This window comes from Coenobita brevimanus, chromosome 25 (assembly GCF_032717465.1).
Source record: "Coenobita brevimanus isolate Jiangsu-jjx chromosome 25, ASM3271746v2, whole genome shotgun sequence".
NCBI classification, from domain to species: domain Eukaryota; kingdom Metazoa; phylum Arthropoda; class Malacostraca; order Decapoda; family Coenobitidae; genus Coenobita; species Coenobita brevimanus.
This window is the reverse complement of record NC_136978.1, coordinates 12,412,904-12,429,045: the sequence shown is the minus strand read 5'-3', so window position 1 is coordinate 12,429,045 and position 16,142 is coordinate 12,412,904. Positions and strand designations below refer to the sequence as shown.

The 16,142-nt window shown below is 41.0% G+C and overlaps 1 protein-coding gene across 1 annotated transcript in view; it reads right to left on the bottom strand.

The window, feature by feature from the left end:
- The window catches only part of LOC145393864 (cytochrome c oxidase assembly factor 6 homolog), a 75,289-nt gene continuing 59,147 nt past the window's right edge, over window positions 1–16,142 (bottom strand). The window contains exons 2-4 of the mRNA XM_080267919.1: window positions 10,109–10,253; window positions 8,332–8,393; window positions 1–97 (exon numbers count right to left, since the gene is read on the bottom strand). Coding sequence (XP_080124045.1) covers window positions 1–97; window positions 8,332–8,393; window positions 10,109–10,252 — 303 coding nt within the window. The 5' untranslated portion in view covers window position 10,253. The remainder of the gene's footprint in view (window positions 98–8,331; window positions 8,394–10,108; window positions 10,254–16,142) is intronic.

Sequence of the window (16,142 nt, the reverse complement as noted above, 5' to 3'; positions counted from 1 at the left end):
CTACGTGAAGACCACCTCGCTGTAGACTCTGTGCCGCTTCGCCAGTGAGGAATCAAGGGCGGGGCAGGGCGACAGCTGCGGGGCCGCCTCCCGGAGTCTGGTGGAGAGAGAGGAAGCAACTTTATAAGAAAGGACATGCGTGGGTCGTAGCAGTAGTTATAGCCCCAGGTTCATCTGAAATGTGAACCCATTGTACTGCAGGCTGAAAGTTCCTCTCATTTTGCAATTTGCCATCCTTCTTTTGGGGGATAGGGATGGAACTGAGGGACATTTGTGTAGCTGGGCACATTTATACCGGAGCCACCACATGAAGGCGTCACATCTCCAGTACCTCGTATTTGGTTTTATAAGACATTTATGGTCCATTCCAAATTAGAATTCCTCTCGACCGCAACTCACCCTTCATTACCTGCCCATACTCTCTAACTGAAACTTCATCAACTGTAATTCTAATTTGGAAGGACCATTAAAAATTGGAAGGAGCTATAGGTATTCAAGAATGCACGTAACAGAGGCTGGCATATAGGTACTCTAGTAAATATAAAGGGTGGCATACAGACACAGTTCAGACACAGATAAATAGGAAAGCACGTCAGCACATACATTGGTTAAGGCGGTATCACACTACCTAATTTTTCAGCCCCAGTGTCCCATTTTACCTACTGAAGCTATTTTCCTCTTGGGCCCATTCCCATAGGGTTATATTCCCCATGGACCTGTTCCTACCGTGGAACTATTTTCCCACTGCACAAGCACCCACCAACCCTTTCCAGTCACTCTGCTCACCTACCCACCCACCTACCCTACCCACTCACCTTCCCTCACACTCAGCATACCCATTCACCCACACTCACCCACCTGATCAATATTGCCCATACACTCACCCACCCTGCCCCACTACACCCACCTGATCAATATTGCCCATACACTCACCCACCCTGCCCCACTACACCTACCCAACCCTGACCACCCACCCTGCCAACCCTACCCCACCAAAGCAACCCAGTCACCCACCTATATCCACTCCACCCACCCTGCCCATCCACACCCACCCATCCATGCTACCCTGCCCATCCACGCTGCCCTACTCATCCACACCCACCCATCCACGCCACCTTCCCACTCCACTAATCCGTCCACCTATCCGACCCACTGTGGCTAATAATGATAGGGTTGTAGAAAAAAAAAAAAACTTGTAATTAGCTATCATATTTCCACGATTTTGACGAATATTTATAATCTTTCCCACCAGGAGCGCCACTTTAGTAGCTGTAATGTACATATTAAATTCGTCACAAAAAGTTACACCTGTTAAATTTGAGTTCACTATGTATCCCCTCTCGACTTCCATAGAGGACGGACATACAGACTGACAGACAGATAGGCGTTTTGTTTTATATATAAACAGATCTTGCAGTCATTTTTGGATGCCGTTCTCGGGATTTCCCAAAATTTCCCTGCGAACGTCCTCTATGTGGATATTACCTTGCAGAACAATAATCACACAACCCCTAGTTACGTGACTAGCCTGATGGCGTCATGTAATATTAGTGTAATGAGCAAATATTTTATCAAATGACGCACAATAGCAGTGGTCGCTCTCTCTCTCTCTCTCTCTCTCTCTCTCTCTCTGTATGTATGTATGTATGTAAGTATGTGTATGTATGTACGGTATATATATATATATATATATATATATATATATATATATATATATATATATATATATATATATATATATATATATATATATATATGTGTGTGTGTGTGTGTGTGTGTGTGTGTGTGTGTGTACAGCGTAACGATATCATTGTATGAATAACTAGAAAGCACTCAGAGCGCTCATACCTCCGCCAATGCCGGATCCGGATTCTCCCCAAAATTTAATCAAGTCTTTCTTGGCCCATGGCCCTTCCATCCACAAAATTTCATTGAAATTCATTGAGAACTTTTGGAGATGTGTGGACGAACAAACAAACAAACAGACAAAGAAACATAAGTGAATTCATAACCTCCTCCAACTTTGTTGGTGGAGGTAGAAAGTAATTGCCATAGGAATGTTGATCTGAATATCCACTGATTACACTTGAACGCATCTGTAGATGGAAACTTTACGTCTGTGTTGTAGAGTGTTTTCTTGCTTTAGAACGTTGGGAAATACACAGAGCCAGAACTAGAGCCAAGTGCCTGGTACAAGCAGGGCCTCTGTTTTGTGTTTGAGGAGACAGATATTGCCCAACGCAGACAGTGATGATGTGGCAGTGACAACAACAGGCATCCCGCACTTTCTGGGTCCTGTTTTCGCCGGAGGAGAAACAATTGGGGGTGGGGATAAGGGGGCGTTAGCTCGTATGACACCTCCAATGCAAACATATGTAAACAAGTGCTCGTGGGCCCTTCGGGCCCCTCGCACTTGCTCCTGCGGAGGGCTCTCGCGTTTATGTGCTGTTCTAGTGTAACGTTGTCACTTGGATTTTTTGCAGCTAACCAATTGATCCTGTTATTTGCAGCTTCGGGAATGGAACCCAAGTTGTCCGAACGCAAATCCGAAATACTTTACTGTAGTTCTACCTGTGGACAAAAAATTCTACGAAGATCCTATGCCGGGCACCAGGAGCGTCGATTTTTTTTATCAAAATGTGATCACACATTAAATATACAGTAGTAAAAGTTTTTCAATCGTGATGGGACAAAGTTTTTTCACATAAGCCAATTTTTTGCGATTTGAATGTGTAGTTTCGGTGCCCCAAATACACACACACACACACACACACACACACACACACACACACACACACACACACACACACACACACACACACACACACACACACACACACACACACACACACACACACACACACGGCGAGTGCTATAGTATATTAGATGCGAGGCAGGGCAGCGGGAAGACAAGATACAGTCAGTTACTGAAGTCCGTTCGACTCGTCTGCATATCTTTCATCACTGAATTCATAAATGCTTGAATTTGACATAGCTATATAAAATGCTTATCATCATCCATCCCTGGGTGGTAATAATTATGAACCTTAACCACTACGTCTCGGGTAAGTATCTGTAAATGCAAGGATGAGAGAGAGAGAGAGGAGCAAATTCCTGTAGTGGCCTGTATAGGCGCACTCAGGTATTTATTTTCCCTTTCTGGGTTTCCGCCGTAATGAATCCGATATTATAGCCTTCCCATCCCGCTTAACCCCTTCAGTCCCTTGACTTTTCTTTTTCATTTTATTCCACCAGACGATTTCATTCCGCTGTAGTAATAAAGGAGGTAATTAAGGCTTTATCTAAACTCTCCAGTACGAAAAATTTCCTCGATGTGAAAAAAAATCATGTGAAAGTACCAAAAAGAGTAAAAAAATACGTCATGGTACTGAAAGAATTAAATATTAGTAGATAATTTAACACTGTCTTAATTTTTCCCTTGAGACGTGTTATAAGTGGCACAGGAGGCTACGTAGCACCTCTCCATAGCGACTTATATTCTACATTACATCTTAATTTTATTTAGTATGCTGTCTGTTTCGTTTTAAGACTGACATAGTTTTCATCAGTAACACAGGAAAGGGTGCTGATGTGGAATCAGCAGAGGAAATCGCCAAAATAAAGGTGCTACGAAATCTCCTGAGACGCTTAGATTACGACGATACGAACCATTGGCCACTGTAGACAGGGTGGTAGAGTCTCAGGCATGAATTCGCTTCTGCTAAGGAGACTGTTTAGCACCTCTACCATACCAGTTTATTTCTGTAGCCTGTGGGTCAATGTATTCGTCTATCCTGTTCATACAGTGCTAGAGAGGGACGCCCTCCCGTGATGGCACCGATATAACCGCGTCGCTCGAATACCAGGTTATGCAAGTATTCCTGTCCGCCAAAAGGAAGATGATGGGTTGCAGGAAAAGAGCAAATTCAGCCTGCGGTCCAATGGATTCATGTTCATATGTTGTTTACGAAATCTTGTCAGTATAAACAAGACAAAGGACACCTTTCATAGCTGCACCCATCCCAGTAGTATCCACACCTCCAGCACATCGCAAAAGGTTTCCTTTGTTTCTGGACACACGCCAGATGCAGCACAGATATGCACCACACACACACACCTCAGACACACTCCAGACACGCCGTTATAGATGAGAAAAAATTGATGGCAGTGAAACTGACGCTTCTGATATTACAGTTGCAGCTTCCCAAATTTCTTCCTTCAAAAAGGTATAGTGATTCAGTCAGAGAGCGACACAGTTATGGACACAGTGGATTTGGTTGCTGCTGTGGGTACGTCACAAAGAGATAAGTAACATAATAAGCAGTAGTATGCAGGCTGATCGCTAAGGAAGAGGTGCTAAGAGTGACTCTTAAGCCGACGAGACTACACTTCTTAGACAAACCCTCAGTAGCTTTAATGCACTGGCAGATAGGCATACACGCTGTATACCTTCTTATTGTACACTTCATTGCCAGCTTGTATACACCACCTTATTATACACTTCATTGCCAACTCGTATACATCATCTCGTTACACACTTTACTGCTGGCTCGTATAGTCCCTTACCCACACCTGTATCTCACATTCGTCATTTTTTATAGCTGGATTTTATAACACGGATTTATGGTGAGGAATGTGTTTGGAGTCTGTATTGTGAGCCATAACAAATATTAACTACCTGCGTGGCGCCCTATTAACTTTATTCTTGGTGCTGTGAGATTATTTTATATGGTGTAGCACAGTGAAGGTCTTTTGTATTAAGGAGGTTTATTAAGGCTATATCTAACTTCCCTAGTTCAAAGAGTCTATCCTTTGGTGAATAAAATCGGCTTGAGATGACAATAATAATAATAATAATAATATAGTAGTGGTAGTAATAATAATAGTAATAATAATAATGATAATAATAATAATAATAATAATAATAATAATAATAGTAAAACGTTCCTAGGCTCATTAAAGCAATCGGTGAACTTAGAGAATTATATGAACTGCGTTATATTTTCTATCTTAACACCTTCATTGCATTAGAGACACTTTACTGTGGGTAGTTTATTCATTGTAACACCAGACTCTTGTATTGTAGCGATCTTACGGCCGCATTTGAAAGTGGCTTTGGAGATTTGGTAACACCTCTTGATCCTTAGCGATTTTATTCTGCACATTGCACACCAGTATTTTCTTATATGTTAGTAATACAAACTGGGTCGGTATTAAAGCGGTATAAATAGCTGACAAGAGAATGTTTGGGTGTAATAGGCAAATTAATCGTTCAAAAAGAGGTGCAGCTAAGCCTCCCATGCCACTTGGAATGCGGTGGTAAGGACTAACTCTACAGGACCCAGTACCGACCCCTCCCACAGTCCATTAAAGGAAAAAGTAAAGTAGTACAGACATCTTTTTGGCACCTGCGGGAACGATTGGATTCTCCAAGACTTTTACGATCCTTTCCCCGCCATATCTCTACAGTATTTTAATGCAGGAAGAACTACAATAAGAAATGTAATGTAGAGGTTGTGTACTGTCTCCCTTTGTCCGTCCTGCTAAACAACTCACGCTATTATTCCACATAACCAAGATTATTTTTTCGATCACTCTGGACTCTCGTTTTCTTGTCCCTTCTGGGAAAACAATAACAGTTTTGACAGGGGAATAACAGCTTTGCAGAATCGCACCCCGTCCGGCGCAGTTCCTTAGGCACCCACGCAACGTAATCTTACCACCTTATCACTCACTTAATCTAATTTAGAACTTAACCTCACCGCCCAGCCAACCTAGGCAACCCTAACTACCCAGTAGACCTAATCTAGAACCTAACCTAAACAGTTAGTTAATCTCACCTAACCTCACCACCCTCTTAATCTTCTAAACTTTACAACCTACGTTATATCACCCACCTGACCTAACGTAACCCTACCAGTTCCCCCGCTTAACATAATCCATAACCCAGCCTCATCACCCATCTAACCTAACGTAACCTACCCGCACCTTCTTACCACCCACTTAACCCTTCTCAGGTAAACCTATGATTTTATCCTTACTTACGAAATGTGGGGTCTGTCAGACCCCAATCTTTAAGAAATCGTCAAAAATACTTACAACTTTATTGAAACAATCGCTTTTACACAGCTTCTGTAGGCCTTTTCCTTCAATTTAGCGCAAAATGTATGGAAATATAAGTGACGAATTAGTTTATGGAAAATTAAATGAAAAAACATTGACAAATTTTATACCATCTGAAATATAGTGGCTGCCATACCAACATTGATATGTTCCACCAGTGTTCTGTCATTGCATGCTGTACAGTAATGGCCAATATTTCTGTGAGCAGTAAGAGAAGCACATTATAAAAAAAAAAAAATTGTATGGAAGATATATGTATGGGAAAATAATCACAGGTTAGGTAAAGTGGGGTCCACTGGACCCCAAAGGCCCTTTATCGCGAAAACAGAGCCAGATCCCGAACTGACCCCATCACCTCCCTAAACTAGTCTACTAGTCAGGAAGGTAGAGGGAAAACCAGATCCCAAGACCTTATAGTAATATATGAAAAACACTAAGAAAAATAGCGTGGGGTCCCACAGACCCCACATTACCTGAGGAGGGTTAATCTAATCTAGCACCGAACCATCATCACTCTACCTACCAATGTCCCTCACAGTGTTGCGCTTGAGTCGCTTTATAAAAAATTGAGAGTGTGAAGGTGTAGACAATGTCCCAGTTTTTTACGCAGATTTCTAAAACCTGGAATGATGATGATGATGATGGCACCTGTCTACTCTTTGTGTATCGATGGTGATTTTGTAATGTGGGATGCAGGCTGAGGTCTAACAATTACAGGTGTTTACATATGGCCATCAAACATGGCTCAGTCGGTAGAGAGGTGGCCTCCGGTCCTACCGGACCCAGGTTCAAATCCCCGCTGAGGCAGGGAACAGTTTAAGGATTTGAATTTCATAATAACAGGTTTTACTGATCTACCAGAAGACCCGGCGACTTGTAAAAATACCCCCGCTAATACCAATACACCAGTCCTGTATGAGACAACCCTAGCATGTATTCAGTATGGACGGTGGGTGTTAGCGCCGAAGTGGTGACATGTAGAAGTGTATGGAATGTAGGAGGACTACTGGGCCCTGAAAGCAGGCTGTGAAGCCTATACCCAGGGTCGGACACATTTAAAAAAAAATTACAGGTGTTTACATGTGACCATCAAACCATTACAGGTGTTTACATGTGACCATCAAACCATTACAGGTGTTTACATGTGACCATCAAACCATTACAGGTGTTTACATGTGACCATCAAACCATTACAGGTGTTTACATGTGACCATCAAACAATTACAGGTGTTTACATGTGACCAAACAATTACAGGTGTTTACATATGACCATCAAACAATTACAGGTGTTTACATACGGCCATCAAACAATTAAAGATGTTTATATATGGCCATCAAACAGTTACAGTTGTTTATATATGGCCATTAAACCATTACAGGTGTTTACATGTGACCATAAAACATTTACGGGTGTTTACATGTGACCGTCAAACAATTATTGGTGTTTATATGTGACTATCAAAATTTATGGGCCGTCTTAAACCTTCGCGTACTCACTTTTAATAGTAGGATCGCTACAGTTCACGACAACCTTCAAAAAAATAATAATAGTAAATAAATGAAAAGCTAGTACCAGTCATCGCTAAAACGCAAACAGTATATTAACTCCTTTACTACCAGAAATGCCATAGGTTGATGTGTAATGGCGTGTGACATGTAGGAAGATTGGTGGGGATTAGGGAAAGGACAATCGAGTATATGCCCAGAGTCAGACACATAAATCTGAATAAAACCATGTAGTTGGATAAAAAGATGTTAGATGTCATACTGAGGGGGTTTATGAAGTCTTTATCCCTTTATGTACCCTGGCCTCTTTTATATATGTTATGTTCCATCTGGTAATCAGTTTGTCTGTCTGCCCTAGTGCAAAATGTAAACCTAGGTGTAAGTAAAACAGTGTACTAGTCCCACCCAGTAACCCTGGGAGAGAGAGAGAGAGAGAGAGAGAGAGAGAGAGAGTAGGATACAATAAATCACCAACAAAGAGAGAGAGAGAGAGAGTAGGATACAATAAATCACCAACAAAGAGAGAGAGAGAGAGAGAGAGAGTAGGCTACAATGGCTACAATAAATCACCAACAGAGAGAGAGAGTAGGCTACAATGGCAACAATAAATCACCAACAGAGAGAGAGAGAGAGAGATCTACAAAGGCTACAAGACACCAACAACGCCAGTAATAAGGGCACTCCCCAGCCACACACACTTACCCTACCGAGTGTATTCGCTCCTTGAACTCCATATACTGACGCTTGCGGTCAAAGTGTTTCACCTGGGGAGAAAAATAAAACACAGCAATTAATCATAACTTTATCCCTGTTTATATAAGGTGATCTGTATATTGCGCTCTCTTGTATTGTGTATTGCGGGGACGGCTGCTGGTATGAGGAGCGTAAATATTTGGACCTGTATTAACTCCCTAGCACCTTTTCCTAAGTCATTTATTTTGCTTATTACACCTTACAGCCCTGTTCTTTGTTACATAAATCCTAATATCGTCAGATTCTGCATAAATAAGGTACAAAACGGTATTAACCACTCATATAAAAAAATAAATAGCTAAGGAGGAGGCGTTATCGGACTTTCTTAACCAACGAGAATACGGGCTTTAGCTGCTTCGTGAAATTATTAGTAAACTATGAAATCAGGTGAGATAAAGAAGCAGACTTTGTAAAGATGAAAAAAATGTCACTGGATATAGAAAGTGATGCGTGGTAGACAATGGCTGATATTCTCGTGGGTTAAAGAAGCTCCCTAACACCTAACACCTCTTGTTTAGCGATTTATTTTTGGATATGACTAGTTAATATCCTTTTGTTCGCTCTTTATGCAAAGTATGGCGTTATTGAAAGGATTGATGTAACAGGATAGGACAGTAAGGTGTAATAAACAAGATAAATCGCATAGGAAAAGGTGTTAGGAAGCCATTGTCCCCTCAACATAAGAGAATTGAGATGCGTATGATATGGACGACTCTGGATGTTAACCTCCTATATTCCTGTCGTCTCGTGTTGGTGTAGAACTAATAACATGTGGCAAGAGATATGGAGGAAAATATTTGAAATGAAAACACTACACCCACAGGATATAACACAAGCTAATTACAAGGATATAGTGCATCCATATAACAGATTTTTGACCCATTCACACTGCTGACGTCTTTTTCCCCTCATTTATGTATCCAAGAGATTAAGACTTTTCAGACTGGATGAGTTACATGAGACAGGGGAAGGGAAGGGAGAGATGAGGAAAAGAGAGGGTGGAGAGGGATATTCCAAGGAGTGTGAAATAGAGGGGTGAGGAAGGGGTGTAAGGGAGCGGTCGAGGGAAGGAAGAAGGGAGAGGGGGGGGGAGAGGGGAAGTGAAAATGAAGAGAGGCGACATGGAGGATGTGAGGAAGGGGGGAATGTGGGAGGTGACGGAGAAGGAGTGAATATCCTTCGTAACCTCCGTCGCTGCTGCGGCACTCTTCCTAAGTTGAGTTCATGAGTGTGGTACCAGCAAGATTAATGTGCGAATAACGTCCTCAGCCTGAAGTGGTTAACCTGGTGTGTGTGTGTGTGTGTGTGTGTGTGTGTGTGTGTGTGTGTGTGTGTGTGTGTGTGATATTAGAGTACGTTTTGTTAAACAGTATAGCCTACAGTATTTTCAACGTTTGTTTATAATCCGTTACTGGAAGTTGTACAAATTATTCTACAGTGTACCTACTCTTAGTTCGTCCACCTTAGCTTGACCTAGATTACTGACACTATAATTCCTCTTTCACGTACCTTATTGGTAAAGAAAGACAACACTTCGGCCCTTCATCATTTCCATAGCACTCCTTCGTGACTAGCATCGTATTATCATGTTAATCTCGTATTAGTATTCACGATAAAGAGATGTCAGTATCAGGCCAGGGTGAAGTAAGAGGAGTATCAAGATGGACAGATGGCAATTTGAGGCCAAGATAGAATGGAAGGAGTATAGTGATGTCTTAGTATTTACCCAGTGTACGGGGCATGCCATCTCGTAGAGGCGTCGAAGCTCCAGGCAGTGGTCACGGTGTATGTCGGGCAGATCCAGGCAGGCCCAGTACCGGTCCCGCGACTCCCAGCACGCCTTACGCACGCCCTTGTCACGGAACGACATGCTGCCGGCAAGGAAAGGGGCTGTTAGACGCACGTGAGGCACAGAGAGAGGTTGTTAGAGGCACGGAGGGAGGCTTTGAGAGGCACGTAAGGGACAGAGAGAGGCTGTTAGAGGCACGTAAGTCATGAAAAGAGGCTGTTTGTGGCACGTTAGGCAAGAAGAAAGGCTGTTTGAGGCACGTAAAGCAAGAAGAAAGGCTGTTTGGGGCACGTAAGGCAAGAAGAAGGGCCGTTTGAGGCACGTAAGACAAGAACAAAGGCTGTTTGAGGCACGTAAGACAAGAACAAAGGCTGTTTGAGGCACGTAAGGCACCCCAGTTATTGGCTCAGTAGGGTAGACAAGAACGCGTATTCAGGGTGGCGTAGGAGGCTTCTTAGCACATTTTCCAAAGCGATTTATTTTAGTTATTATACCTTAGCATCTTCCCTTATTTATGTCGTTGTAACATTGACATACATTTCATCGGCAAGGTACGGTACAAGATAATATTGAACTTTGATGTGCAGAATAAATAGTTAAGGAAGAGGTGGTACGAAATCCCCAGAGCCACTCAGACTACGACCCTAGGCAATTTATGTAGTTCTAGATCAAGTTAAAGGAACATTTGAAACAGCGTGCATCATCATCATCATCATCATCATCATCATCATCATCATCATCATCATCATCATCATCACTCTCACTAATACATGAAGTTCAGTAGAGGGGTCAGGAAAAAGGAAGGTAGTGAAGCGTGAGAAACACCAAAGTGCATAATTATGTTTACATCCATTCATATGAGGTGGGTGCTGGAAAGGGACGCCTTCACGTGGTGGCATCGATGTGGCCGGGTGGTGGCCCTCCCTATCCCTCGAACGGAGGACGGTGGATTGCAGAAGAGCAGCTTCGGCCTGCAGTCCACTGGGATCTCGGTCAGATGAACCTGGGGTAGCAGTTACTACCTGTGCTACACATCAAACTAAAAGATACTCAAAGAGCGCATAGCTCCGCCAACGCCAGGTGGATTAATGATTTAAATCTGTAATTTGTCTTTCCTACCGACGAATACTTGTACGGTCTCACATAGTTAGTTAACTTTACAGTCTTAGTGTTCTCTGTTACACAGAGAGCGCATACCTCCGTAAACGCCAGTAAAATTTATTTATACCTGCATCCAGATCTGGATCCGCCTCAAAATCTAATAAAATCGTCCTTCACCCACTGCCTGTATATCCACCAGAGTTAATAAAAGTCCGATAACAACTTTTTTAGGTATCGTTTATACAAACAGACAAGAGTGAATACATTACCTTCGTCCAGCTTCGCTGGCGGAGGTAACAAATGTGAAATATGTAGACGACCAGTTTCAAGGAGGATTTGAAGTGGCGATACCTACCGAGGCTAACTTGGTTATTGATGTTGTACTGTACATATTGCACACTGCAGATAAAATTGTATTTTACAGTGATGTATATATACAGACTGCAGTGAATAGGTTTCCAATATACGAGATATAAGTTTGTAGTGTAGGAGTAGTTGGTTTCCTCACAAAATTTTGAGCAAATAGAATGCTTCGCAGAGACACACTCACTTTTGCCAGAGCTTTCACCAACAAAAGGAAAATTCACGTGCTTTTATTGTGGCAGACTCAGCAACAAGTATTTGCTTTTATGCTCCGTAGCAAGTTTGCCAAGTATCACTGTGGATCCAGTTAACCTAGATCTAAGGAACTACACTGTCAGGCCTGTGATATTAATTTCAGAGGTGTATATATATATATATATATATATATATATAGATAGATAGATAGATAGATAGATAGATATAGATAGATATAGATAGATAGATGTTATACACACACACACACACACACACACATATATATATATATATATATATATAGATATATATATTTATATATATATATATACATATATATATATATTGTGTGTGTGTGTGTGTGTGTGTGTGTGTGTGTGTGTGTGTGTGTGTATATAAAACTGTTGTCCTCGCATATTTCTACTTTCGTTGACGACCAACTTAGGCTGTTGCCAATGTTTACTGCTGGTGCTAGGCAGCTAGAACCTTGCATTTAAATACTTAGGAAGTTTATATAATGTTTCCGATTACTGTTGTAGATGTTGTATGATTATTTGGAGTGTAAAGGTTAAAATATTTTTCCTCGCATATTAAATTTTTCCACTCTAAATTCCGACGGCGTGCTAGGAGCACTGAAACCTTCCACATGAGTTTTTATGGAGGTCATGATTAGTGTTTTGATTACTAATATGAATGTTGTGTTTATGGCGGCTTAGGCCGTGTTTCCGGTTATAGCAATGAATGCTGTAAGAGGAGTGAGTGCAGTGTTAAGGGTTACGATTGGTTGCAGACGTTTTTTTCATCTATCTATCTATCTATTCGTCCATCCACCTATGTATGTCTATCAGTCACTATAAACATGCTTGTGTATGTATTATATGTATCTGTCTATAGTGAGACGCTTTAATCCAGGAAGGTGTGGCCAGAAACAAATCACCTCCATGTCACCGTGCCCACCATCAGGGTGCACTCCTTCCACATCACACAACCCTCACTGATACAACTCTCCACTCCATCCCTCCATCTCATCCTCGGTCTCCCTCACCCCCTCCCCTTCCACCCCATTCACGTACACTCTCCTAGTCAGCCTCTCATTGTCCACTCTCTCCACATGGCCAGCTGTCACATAGATATCCACTGTAGCATGTATTCTCGCAGGCTTAGATCCCATAACACTTTTTACTAAGCGATTTATTTTGCCGCTTGCATTTTGATATCTTCTCTGCTACTGATTCGAAGATATAGATGGCATACAAGGGAATACCAGGGATTATTAAGTGGCATAGGAGACCCGTAACACCTCCTCCTTACCGATTTATTTAAACTACAATATTACACCTTGATGCTCTGTGTATCATCTTAATATCGACGTGGTTCCTATCAGTAGCAGACAGGAGAATACTGAGGTGTAGCATGTTTAATAAGTCACTAAAAGAAGAGGCGTTACGAAATTTCCACATGACATTCGAATTACTACCCCCAAATGTAAGCTACGAGTATCAAGACATATACCAAGAGTGGATATGGGATGTGATACTGGGCCATAGTAATAATGGATTCCCTCTCTTAACGTACGCTGCTTTTGCGGGAGGAACTAGACTCTAGAGAATTCGGAAAATTCTGTACTTTCCTTTCTTTGTTCTTCCAGTTATTACTCTATAATCTAAGATATTTTTCCTGTCGTTATGTTTTTTTGTTTATGTATTTGGGCAGACAACAGGAAATATTAATAAAAAAAATTCTGCTCTCTCTCCTTTCCTTGTCCAGATACTGATTGTGGCCATGTTCACCAGACCAGTGATTACTCGTATTGAAAGAATAGTTTTATTTACCAAGAGTAATAAGTCCCATACATAAAGACTACCATACTGTAATTTCAGTGAAAAAGATATTTGGTAAAGAGTTAACAAATTTAGACGCGGTCCCACTAGGAATCAGGCCCCCTGCCCTCCCCCACCCACCAACCAACCCTCGTTTTCAAAGTGCTAGATCCGGCCATGTTGTCTTTCCTGGAAAAATGTATCTCAACCTCGAATTTTGAGTGGCGTAGGATACTTCGTAGCATCTCTTCCTAAACAATTTTTTCTGCGTGTTACACCGAAGTATCTTCTTGTATGCTACTGATGCCAGCTGTGTCGATAAGATGAAGGTAGTAACACCAGTGAATGTAAAGGTTTAATAGGCATAATAAATCGCTAAGTAAGAGGACCTGCGAAGCCTCCTGTGCCGCGCAGAATTAAGCCCTTGTTCAGTATTCACGACTCGGTAGCTATGACGGTGTTATTACTTTATTTTTTTCCTATATCAGTACGATTTTATTCACCGTAGGGGAGAAGATAGAAGTAAAATGGTCAGTGAAGGCTGTATCTAACCCCTCCAGTCAAAGCCAGTTGTAAGCAGAATCAAATCTAGAAATAGAATAAAATAAAATAGACGTCTTGGGTTGAAAAGGTTAAGATGACACTGTTTATAAATACTATGCATATGAGGTGCGTACGGCTTCAGATTTATTGACAGTTAAAATTTGAAGTGGATAAGAAGATAGACACAGCCAAAATAAAGGTTGTTTCTGGAGTAACATGAGTGTATTTTTCCCATTGCTACAGACTACGAGTGTACATTTGCAAATACATAGGAAGATTTTATTATTATTTATTATTATTAGTATTAGTAGTAGTAGTAGTAGTAGTAGTAATAGTAGTAGTAGTGTTAGTAGTAGTAGTATTATTACAACTAGTACTACTACTGCTACTTCTAGTACTACTACTACTATTACTACTACTACTACTACTATTTCTTTATCATAATCATAGTTTTGTCTTGACCACGGGATTCGATTAGTCCTACAAATCAACGGATGCGGCACGTAACAGACACATTAACGAATATAGATTTGTTTATATAAACTTGCTTTTTGCCGTACCCTACAAATGTTTCCCTGACAACCAGTGTAAATTTATAAACGAGTTATGAGCTGTGGGGGTTTGGCCTTAGGAAACTAATCGTTTTTTTTTTTTTTTTTTTTTTTTTCACGCTGGCATAAATATATCCTTGTCATGGCAGCCAGCTCCTAAGTAAAAAAAAAAAAAAATGGTTCATAGAGAGAGGAGGGGTACATTCAGACTAGTATATAATAGAGCAAAGCATTTTTCCTTTGTAGCCCAACTCAGTCGGAAAGACACACGCACACACACGTGTATAATATATATATATATATATATATATATATATATATATATATATATATACACACACACAGTAGTTAGAGGAGAGGTAAATTTCGGTCATATACAGGTAGAGGAAATGCAAGCTGGTAAATAAAGAGAGAGAAAAGATAGATTCGTGTGTGTGTGTGTGTATATATATATATATATATATATATATATATATATATATATATATATATATATATATATATATATTACCTTGCTTAAATATCCAAGGAAATGGTGACTTAGAAATAAGTGATAGTCAGAGTAGTGGTAAATTCAGACAAAATTATGTAAGGGAAACTGAACTTATAAATAGTTGGTAGTGTCAGGATAGATAAATTCACACCGATATAGATCAAAGCACTTTTTACCCCTCAGCCTAACTTAGCCTTAACGTTGACATAAGCTCCAGGGAATCTCTAATGGTATGTCCGAACAAGGCAGTGTTTGGAGGGGCTTAAAATAGCCAATTATCTTCAGATCAATCACCTGCCAGGCTAAAATCGTCTGGAGTGCGACGTTGCGGCCTCTCCAGCTGGTTTATTTAAGGAGTGGTTGCTTGCGGGCCGGGCGGAGAGGAGTGGGAGGGAGAGGGATGGTAGCACATTATTGGAACGTGTTGAATGGCACGTGAGGTAGTGTTTGTCTCTCTCCCTCTGTGTGTGTGTGTGTGTGTGTGTGTGTGTGTGTGTGAATATATGTAGAAAGAAAAGTAGCAGAAAATTGGACGCGTAAAATTAAAAGAATTAGGATGGTGTGTGTGTGTGTGTGTGTGTGTGTGTGTGTGTGTGTGTGTGTGTGTGTGTGTGTGTGCGTATAGCAGAGTATTGGAACTCGAGTAATGAAAAAAAATTGGGAAGGAGCGTGAATGTTTGTTTTTCCTCCTTGAATATGAGACTCACTGATTGAAAAGAATTAGTAAATATTGGAACTTGTTGAATGAAAAGAATAAGCCTGGCGTTTGCGTTTTTGTTTATTTATTCGTTCATGTTTTTCTTTGGTTTAATATTAAGGTTTGTTGAATGAAAAGAACTTGAGTACGTGTGTGTGTGTGTGTGGTACAGGGAGCTGATCTAAGAAAACTGTCCTGGAAGTGGCTT